This window comes from Gopherus flavomarginatus, chromosome 1 (genome assembly GCF_025201925.1).
Source record: "Gopherus flavomarginatus isolate rGopFla2 chromosome 1, rGopFla2.mat.asm, whole genome shotgun sequence".
Lineage (NCBI taxonomy): Eukaryota > Metazoa > Chordata > Testudines > Testudinidae > Gopherus > Gopherus flavomarginatus.
In genome coordinates, this window is record NC_066617.1 from 378,054,850 (window position 1) to 378,065,359 (window position 10,510).

At 46.0% G+C, this 10,510-nt stretch overlaps 1 protein-coding gene across 1 annotated transcript; it reads left to right on the top strand.

The window, feature by feature from the left end:
- The first annotated feature begins 6,691 nt into the window (after positions 1–6,691).
- On the top strand, positions 6,692–7,767 carry LOC127054098 (olfactory receptor 52R1-like). The gene has a single exon (XM_050959829.1). It carries the CDS (start codon positions 6,692–6,694, stop codon positions 7,634–7,636), a length of 945 nt encoding a protein of 314 aa, XP_050815786.1. The 3' UTR covers positions 7,637–7,767.
- Positions 7,768–10,510: the final 2,743 nt, after the last annotated feature.

A 10,510-nucleotide genomic window follows, 5' to 3' on the forward strand; every position in this document is an offset into this window, starting at 1 on the left:
TTTGTGCCTCTGGCCAGGAGGGATTTTATAGTACTGTATACAGAAACGTGGTTACCCTTCCCTTTATATTTATGACACCCCCCCCAAATCACAGATAGTGTTGGACAGCCGGTTCCACGCTGGCTGTGATTTCTTCCTGGAGCTCTAGGAGAAAACAGAGTTAATAAGACACATGCACCTCTACATATCCTACTGACTTTGTACAAACTAACAATACTTTCCACATTTCAAAGACGATTTTAACCAGTTTATTCTGGGAAACTTTCACGAGAGAGAGCATCAGCCACTTTGTTAGAAGCTCCCGGAATGTAGTATATTTCAAAATCAAAATCTTGGAGAGTTAAACTCCACCAAAGAAGTTTTTTGTTATTGTCCTTGATGGTGTGAAACCACTTCAGCGCAGTATGCTTGTTTTGTAGCTGGAAACACCATCACCAAATGCATGGGAGGAGATTTTCCAGAGTGTACACAATGGCGTAGCATTTCCTTTCGCTGACTGACCGGTGACTTTCCCTCTCAGACAGTTTCTTGCTGAGAAACAGGACAGGATGGAATTCTTGATCCAGTCCTTCCTGCATTAAAACTGCTCCTACACCACGCTTAGACACATCTGTGGTTACTAGGAAAAGTTTGTCAAAGTCTGGGGCCCTTAGCAGATGGTCAGACATGAGTGTTGCTTTAAGCTGGTTAAAGGCCTTCTGACACTCATCAGTCCACTTAATTGCATTTGGCTGTGTCTTTCTGGTCAGGTCTGTCAGTGGGGCAGCAATTTGGCTTTAGTGTGACACAAATCATCGGTAATATCCGGCCAAACCTAAGAAGGATTGGACCTGTTTCTTTGACTTTGGGACAGGCCACTTTTGGATAGCATCCACCTTGGCCTGTAGGGGGTTGATAGTTCCTTAACTCACCTGGTGCCCCAGGTAAGTCACTCTGATTAGGTCTATTTGACACTTTTTAGCCTTAACAGTTAGTCCTGCCTCCCTTATGTGCCTAAAGATTTTTTGTAGATGCTCCAAGTGTTCTGCCCATGAATCAGGAAAGATGGCCACATCATCAAGGTAGGCGACTGCAGATTCTCCAAATCCCGATAGGAGACCATCTACAAGTTTTTGGAAGGTGGCAGGTGCATTTTGCAGCACAAAAGGGAGCATATTAAATTCATACTGCCCTGCGTGGGTGATGAAGGCTGACCATTCCTTGGTGAGTTCATCTAACTGTACTTGCCAGTACCCCTTGGTTAAGTCTAAGGTAGAGATGAACTGGGCATGTCCCAGTTTCTCCAATAACTCATCTGTGGATGGCATTGAATAGTTATCTGGGCAAGTTACAGCATTTAGTTTATGATAGTTCATGCAAAAGTGAATCTCCCCATCTGGTTTGGGAACTAGAACCAATGGAGATGCCCATGCACTGTTAGAGGGGAGGATTAGCCCCATCTGTAACATGTCCTGGATCTCTTGTTCTATAGCAATTTTGGCTTAAGGAGACACCCAGTAGGGCTGGGCTCTAATTGGGAGAGCATTACCTGTGTCAATGGAGTTGTCAAAGGTTTCACCCTCACTCTGAACCTTAGAGTATAGATGTGGGGACATGCATGTGAACCTCCTAAGCTTAATCACCAGCTTAGATCAATAGGCTGTCACCATCCAAATGTTTGAGTCCTTTGGAAAACTCTGTCTTCCCTCACAAAACCTTCCCCTCCCTGGGTAGCCTTGAGAGACTCCTCCACCAATTCCCTCGTGAACACTGATCCAAATCCCTTGGATCTTAAAACAAGGAAGAATTACTCAATCCCCCTCCTTTTCCCCCCCACCAATCCCTGGTGAATCCAGATCCAATTCCCTTGGATCTAAAAAACAAGGAAAAATCAATCAGGTTCTTAAAAAAAGAAGGCTTTTAATTAAAGAAAAGAAAGGTAGAAGAAAAAAAAACCTCTGGGAGACAGCATACAAGCTGATCTCACAGACAACAGATTCAAAACACAGAGGATGTTCCCAATTTGATTATTCCCCTAATGTCGAGACAAGTTACAAAAAGAAAATAAACATAAACCTATTTATTTCCTTCCTTCTTACTCACTACTCTGATAAGAGGCTGATTCCTTGATCTTTTCTACTTTGGCTGAAACTGAAACTGACTCTAAACAAAGGAAAACTTCCCTCTTTCCTTTTGAAACATCTTGTTCCCCCATTGGTTCCTCTGGTCAGGTGTCAGCTAGGCTAGGGGAATTTCTTAACCCTTTACAGGTAACAGAGGCATTAACCCTTAACTGTCTGTTTATGACAGGAGTGGTATGCCCATTCGGTCCATTCTGGGGTGGCTGAGAACATTGACGTGAAGTTAGTGCACAGTTCCTCGATCTGCTATTGCTGCAGACGTCCAAGGATCATGGAGAAGTTCACCTCTTCCACACCACCATCACTTTTTCCTTTTTAGTAGACACCTTCAGGCCACTCAGCATCATTGCCTCCCTGGGCTGTAAACTGACAAACCTTTAACACTCTGGAATAAAAGTGTTTTAGAGAATTAACATGATACACTTTAGGCTTGAGGTTGGAGGTGGGGGATGCTATCAGATAGTTAACAGCTCCCAGGCGCTCTTGGACTGTGAATGGCCCTTCCCACAACGCTTCCATCTTATGGGCTTGGAGTGCCTTCAAGACCATGACCTAGTCCCCTGTTTTGAAGGAACAATATCTGGCATATGTATCATACCAGACTTTTTGCTCTTCCTGAACATCTTGTAGGTTTTCTCTAGCAAAGGTTAAAGAGTGTCGGAGGGTGCTTTGTAGGTTGATTACAAAGTCTAGAATGTTAGTTCCTGGAGAAGACGAATTTCCATATCATGGCCCCCAAAGTTCCATTAAACCTCTCCACCAGGCCATTGGTTTGATGGTGGTAAAGTGGCACCAAGTGGTTCACCCCATGAATTTTCCACAGGCTTTTCATGGTCCCTGCCAGGAAATTAATTCCTGAATCTGTAAGGACATCAGAGGGCCAACTTACCCTGGCAAAAATGTCTGTTAATGCGTGGCACACACTTTTAGCCCTGGTGTTGCTTGAAGCTACTGCTTCTGGCCATTGGGTAGCAAAATCCATGAAAGTCAGAATGTACTGCTTTCCTCCGGACGCCTTCTTTGGGAAAAACCCAGAATATCCACAGCTAGTCACTGAAATAGGACCTTAATTATAGGGAGTGGCTGGAGAGAGGCTTTGACCTGGTCTTGGAGTTTTCCCATTCTTTGGCACACCTCACAAGTCCGAACATAGGTAGAAACATGCTTGCCCACTCCCTCCTAGTGGAATGACTTCCCCAAGCCATCTTTGGTCCTGTTCACCGCAGCATGGCCACTAGGATGATTGTGGGCCAAGCTCAAAAGCTTTACCCGGTACTTAGTTGGAACTATCAACTGTCTCTGAGGATACCAGTCTTCCTGGTGACCACCATAAAAAGTTTTCTTATATAAAAGTCCCTGTTCTACAACAAACTGGGGTCGGTTTGAAGAGCTGAGAGGCGGTGGGTTGCTCCGTGCCACCGTCCAAGCTCCCTGGAGGCTTTCATCTGCTTCCTGCTCTGCCTGAAACTGTTCCCTTGATGCTGGAGACATCAGTTCCTCACTGGATTGTGGACCAGGGCTTGGTCCCTCTGAAAGTGATGTAGGTGATGGAGTTATTTCTGTTGACTGTGAACCATTCTCTGTTGGTGCACAATGTGGTATTTCAGGCTCTGGCTGAGCCTCTTGTGCAGGGTTAGCTGCTGCTGCTTCCAGTCCAGGCCCGCTGGTGCTCTCTGGTGTTGAAGTTGTAGATAGGCTTGCAAGCACTGGACTCAATGCTGGCAATGGTGGAAGGCTCAGGAACAGGGATAGGTTTGAAGGCTTGCTTATCCTGGCTGTGGGTGACCATTCCTACCCTCTTGGCTAGCTTCAAATGGTTAGCCAAGTCTTGCCCCAGTAGCATAGGAATGGGATAATCTTCATAAATTGCAAAAGTCCACGTTCCTGACCAGCCTTTGTACTGGACAGGCAACTCGGCTGTAGGCAAGTTTAGAGAGTTTGACTTGGAGGGTAGAATTGTCACTTGGGCCTCTGGTTTGATGAATTTGGGGTCCACTAAGGATTGGTGGATAGCTGACACTTGTGGTCAGTACAGATGCTGTACCCAAGGCAGGCCCTTTCTAAATTTTCTAAGAAGGCCTCGGTATCACCGCCTGCCTTGTAGATGGGGAACTTTCTGGGATGGGAAGCGGTACCTGGAGAAGGATTGCCAGGGTTGTCTGGTACATTCTGCTTACTCTTTGCCTTCTCTAACTCCAGTTCATGCTGCCTTTCTTTTTCTAGTAACTCCAGCACTCTCTTGTGGGCAGCTTCCTGTGCCTTAATTTCTAGTTGTTTTAATTCAGTCAGTATCTTGTGTTCATTTTCTTTCTCTTTTGCATCCAGTCTAGATAGTTCTAGTTTATTAGCTGTTTCACTGGTAAGCATGTTTCTGCTTTTTGTACTTAACCTAGCCTAACCCGAGAGCTAGAAAGGGAAAAAACAAAAACAAAAAACTAGCTTGTGAATTCCCTTGTAGAAAGTTAACTACCCTGCCCTCAGGCAGAGACAAAAATCTCCAGCTGCTCATAGCTTAAAAACATCCCTTTGTTACAAGGACCTGATACTTCTGCCTCCAGGCAAAGAGAGAGAAGATCTCTATCTGCTTTCTAAACAGCCAAAAAGGAAAAAAAATGTCCTTTTAAAATTCTACTGGGCTTTTGGTTCAAAATGATCTCTGGTTCCAAATGATCCCACTGCTCTGCCACCATGTCAAGGTTTCATCCCCACTCTGAACTCTGGGGTACAGATGTGGGGACCCGCAGGAAAGACTCGCTGAGCTTATTTTTACTATCCTAGGTTAAGGACTCTCCAAGGCACAAATTCTTTCTTATACCTTGGATTAGGTAATGCTGCCACCACCAAGTGATTTAAACAAACATTTAAGGACGGTCACTTGGAGCCCCACCCTCCAAAAATATCACCCCAATCCCTCTACATCCCCTTTCCTTGGCAGGCTTGAGAATAATATCCTCACGAATTGGTACAGGTGAACACAGATCCAAACCCTTGGATCTTAAAATGGTGAAAAATCAATCAGCTTCTTAGAAGATGTATGTTAATTGTAAAATCAGGATGGTAAGTACTTTACAGAATAACAAAAGATTCGAGAACATAGAGGATCTCCCCTCTAGACAAGAACTCCCTCTAGACAAGACATCCTCTAGAGAAGGAAAATCACAAGCCAATATAAAAGTAAGCTAATGAATTCTCTTATTATTACTTACTAATTCTAATGGAGTGGATTCTTGCCTTCTTGATCTGTCTCCAGCAAGCACACAGAACAGACAGACAAAGAACAGACATATCAAAGCCTTTTCCCCCTTCTTTGGGTCAGTTGCCAGCTAGGTTACCTGAGCTTCTTAACCCTTTGCAGGTAAAAGGATTTTGTGCCACTCGCCAGGAGGGATTTTATAGTACTGTATACAGAAAGGTGGTTACCCTTCCCTTTTATATATAACAACACATCTGGAAAATCAGGGTGTTGCTAGATATTAAAAGAGCAACTGAAATCATTAACACCCAAGAATGCCTTCCTTGGGGTCCAGTTTAAAGGTTACAAAGAAAACAGAAACCCCTGCGTTTAGCACAGAAGACTCTACAAGCCCAAAATAAAGCGATAAACCAGATCACGTCTAACTAAACATTTCCTGTTCTACTTGCTTATCTGTAGTTCCAAAGGAGTAATTTTTAGGTATAAATGCTAATGATTTTTCATATCCGGCCCAATCTTTACAGGACACCTGCTGCTCTCTGTCTCTCCAGCCGAGAGAAAACAACAACCCGCACAAAGAGGGGAAGTTTTTTCTCAATTTTAAAAGTTTCTAGTCTTCCCATTGGATCTTTTGCCCAAGTTCAAACTCACTTACCCTAATCTAAGTATTTCAGTGAGACATATTAACTCTGTACAAGTAAGGCAACTAGAGAACAGCCACTAAGAAGGATTTTTATAGCTAACTGACTGGCTGGGTGGGTGTTCATAAAAGAGGTTCTACTCCCCATCATTTACCACAGCAGATGTTTCCACTGAGTTGCTATCAATGATGCCCAGGTCTTTTCCGTGGGGTGCGTCTAGCTGGGATGTTCCCCCCAGAGCACGACTTGGCAAAAGTTTGTGGGTTTTTTTTCCCATTCTCAGGTTTTAAGCAACTGGGTGAATGGGAAACTCCCTACAGCATGGAGTCCCCAGCCTGGGTTTCATTGCTATAAGGAACAATGATGGATAACCAGTACCCAATGTCGTGTTACTGCTATTGCCTTTTAAGTTTTACCACACCATGACATGTAGGAATTGTTAACACATGCCATAACATATGAAACTGGTATTACTGGGTCAGTTGTTCATAATTTATTTCTATGAATAATGAAAATGTCTTCTTTTTTGTGTGTGAAGAGTGATCAATCTGCTTCACCAACAAGAACAGCCTCCTGTAGTGTATGCAGTGTCTCATATTAACATTGTCTCTCCATCCAGGCATTTGTACTGCGACCATCACGCTAGACCCAGGGCACATACAGGAAGTAAAGAGACCATACAGTGCATGCAGGAAACACAGTTCTACCTCAGAGTTGGAGACCTTCAACCCTACTCCATGTCAAATTCCAACACAACTGACTTCACCAACCCCTCCACCTTCATCCTGCTGGGCATTCCTGGCCTGGAGGCGTCCCATGTCTGGATCTCCATCCCCTTCTGCACCATGTACGCCATAGCCATCTTGGGGAACTTTACCATCCTGTTCATTGTGAAGATGGAGCCGAGCCTCCATGGCCCCATGTACTATTTCCTCTGCATGCTGGCCGTCACTGACCTGGTCCTGTCTACGTCCATCCTACCCAAAATGCTGGCAATCTTCTGGTTCAATTCCAGGGAGATCGATTTTGATGCCTGCCTTACCCAGTTGTACTTCACTGGCTGCTTTTCAGTGATGGAGTCCGGGATCATTGTGACCATGGGTTTTGATCGCTATGTGGCCATCTGCCATCCCCTAAGACATTCCACCATCCTGACAATCCCCGTGGTGACCAAGATGGGCCTGGCTGTGATGCTGCGCAGTAGCATGCTTGCACTGCCCTATCCTTTCCTGGTAAGACAGTGGCAATACTGCAGAACCAACATCATCCCCGAGCCATTCTGCGCACACATATCCGTGGTGAAGCTGGCCTGTGGCGACACCCACGTCAGCAGTTACTATGGTCTCTTTGTGCTATTGTGTGTCATGGGTCTGGATGGGATTTTTATCACTGTGTCCTACATCCAGATCCTCAGGGCCATCTTCAGCCTCCCCACAAAGGAAGCCCGGCTCAAAACTTTTGGAACCTGCGTCTCCCACCTCTGTGTCATCTTAGCCTTTTACATTCCAGGTCTCTTCTCCTCCCTCACATACCGCTTTGGAAAGAATGTGCCCCTGCATTTCCATATTCTAATTGGCAACATGAACCTATTGGTGCCCCCCATGCTACACCCCATCATCTATGGGGTGAGGACCAAAGAGATCCGGGACAGGCTGCTCCGGTTCATTACTTATAAGGAATGATTTAGTTGGGGATTGATCCTGCTTTAAGCAGGGGGTTGGACTAGAACTTCCTGAGGTCCCTTCCAACTCTGATATTCTATGATTCTATGATTCTAACTAAAGTTTTCTCCTGGTGCTCTGGTTCTGAGACTGAGCTCCGTGAAGCACTGGCTCGTGACATGGTGCTGGGCCCTCTTACTTCAATCACTTACTGGGCAGTGAAAAAGATATTAAATCCTTTCCTGGCCTTACTGACCTTACTGTCTTGTGTCAGCCTGACAAACTGGGGAATAGGTCTGTATAGAACTTATTAATTCTTAGCAGTTAGAAAGGTGGCAACAATTGGACCCTGAGACTCTGCCCCCTGCCCTACCTATTCCCTAAGGCCCTACTCCTACCCCACCTGCCCTACGTCCTGGCTTCTCTACTCCCCTCCCTCCCTCCCTCAATCTTCTCCCCCTCTGTCCCTGCCTCAGCTGGGCTGCTCTACTCTGGGGCGGGGCTGGGAGCTGCTGAAGCCTGAACAAGGGGCCTGCCTGTTGGTATGGTGTGGCCCCAGATGAGCAGGGGCAGGTTAATGACCTTAAACCTCCCCACTGCCCTGCAGGAACCAGGAACAGTCCGATCCCCTTCTTGGCTGGACTTTCTAGCCCAAAACCAGGTATCTGACAACCCTGCATGGCATCCAGACTCAGAAGCCAAAAATCAGAGCATCTGGATAAAACCCTAGATGGGGGGAAACCCTATTACCTCACCTTTTGTTATAGGAACTATGTGTATTGTTATGTCTTTGGGATTTCCTGTGCTTTTCACTCACACACCTTGTATTAAGAGACAGTCGGCTGGGGAGGAGGCATCTGTTTATAAATACATTGGCTCATTAAAGACTATCAGCCCTAGAGAGATAGAAGAAGGGATTAACAACATTCTAAATTTAACTTTCTCCAGTTTCTCTGCAGGAGGGCGGGGGTGGAAGGAATGAAACCTCCCTAGAAGGGGGAACAGAGAGAGAAGGGGCTCATCCAGCCCTTTAAAACACAGAGACTGGATGAGCTGGAAGAAATTGAGGCAGGAGAGAGATAATCTGTAGTTGCAGCAGAGAGACAGACTCCAACTGGAGGAGAAGTCAGGAGCTGCAGAAGGTGGCCCCTAGACACCCTAGAAGGTTCTAGCCAATCACAAAGTATGTTCCAGGGTGACGTGGGTTGTAGCGGGGTGGTCACCCGCTCCGGCCGTGAAAGGGTTACAGCCAGCCCTGGGAGAGGGCTGGGGCTGAAGGAAAAGCCTAGGCTAGTTGGGGAAGCAGCCACAGCTGGGGCCACATCTCAATCAGGCCATAGCTGGCCCTATAAAAGGCCAAGAGCCAGGATCTCAGGCAGTCTCGTTCTAGCAATTGAGAGAGATGGGTCTGGCTGCATGGGAGCTGATCAGGGTACCTAGAGTGGAGCAGGGATGGGGGAAAGGCCAGAGGAGCTGGGGAGCTCTGGTCTGGAAAACCCCCAGGCTGCAGGCCTTGCCAAAGGCCAAGAAAGTACTGGGGTTGCAGAGGGGCAACCCAAGGGTAGGGTCGATGATGAGAGGCTTTTACACTGCAGTTCCCCCTAGAGAGCAGGGGCTAGATGGGGACTGGCAGCAGCCCAAGAATGAGGCAAGGTGGAATAGGGGGGTGGGGGTTCCCAAGGGAGGGGAGACCCAGTGAGGCTGCAGGGTACTGCAGGAGGCAGAAACCCAAGATAAGAGGCACTGGGGTCTGGGAGGGACACAGGGCCAGCAGCAAGGTGAGACACCAGACTGCAGAGGGCACTCCGGAGGCTGGAGAGCTAATTCACTGGATGACCAGCAGGAGGCACGGCACTGATGAGTCTTTGCGTCACTACATGAATAAAGTATATACACTGGAAAACATCACCCCAACTATAAATAGAAAATGATGGAGTCTAAATTGTAGCCAATGATTTTAGTTCATTATTCATTTTATCTGTGATGTTATTATTAACCAATAAATTATATCATATATTTTCGGTATATATTAATTAAGGTTAAATTGTGAGATTATAGAAGTATAAGGGTGATCCGTATTTAGAGGAACCAAATACGAGACTTGAGTAAGAGAATCTAGAATGCAGGACCCTGTAGGTTGAGGCCTTCAAGACTTTAGCTTAGCTACTGTAGGCCATGAAAACAAGAAATGAAGGCTTAAGTGACTGGAAAATAACCCGATGCCCTAAAATAATGCGAAAAGAGGAACTAAGTAATACTGTTGCATGAAATTACTCAGACGATTAATATTATGTCATAAATATGCCGTAAAAGTACGCCTGTCTCAGACATGTGTCTTAATCACAGGATACAGGTTGTGAGAATGGTAATGAAAATAAAGAGAACTTACCCAACCTATAGAAAATTGAGATCCGCTAAGTTTCCAAGGGACACAAACTAATAAGAGAAAATGTCCACTTTTATGGACACGCACAGAATGCAGGTATAGACAGACTCACATTATAAAGAGGGGATTCCCAGAGTGGGAAAATTGAGCTCCCTATGGAAGACTCCGGCAGGAATCACCTGCCTACTGACGATCAAGCTCTGAGAGACCCATCAGACCCTAAAACTATTGTTAAGGATGGGAATAGAACTAGAATTGCAACTGGTGCATAGATGTTGTGACAGACCCAGGCCATTGGGGTACAGGAGTCTGGTAGAGGGCAAATATACTGGTCACTGGCTGAGTAGTTTTCTCTTCCCTGAGTGACCAGAGCAGGGGCTGCACTAGAGTAATCAGGAACCTGCTAGAACCAACTAAGGCAGACAGGCTGATTAGAACACCTGCAGCCAATCAAGGCAGGCTAATCAGGGCACCTGGGTTTAAAAAGGAGCTCACTCCAGTCAGGGAGG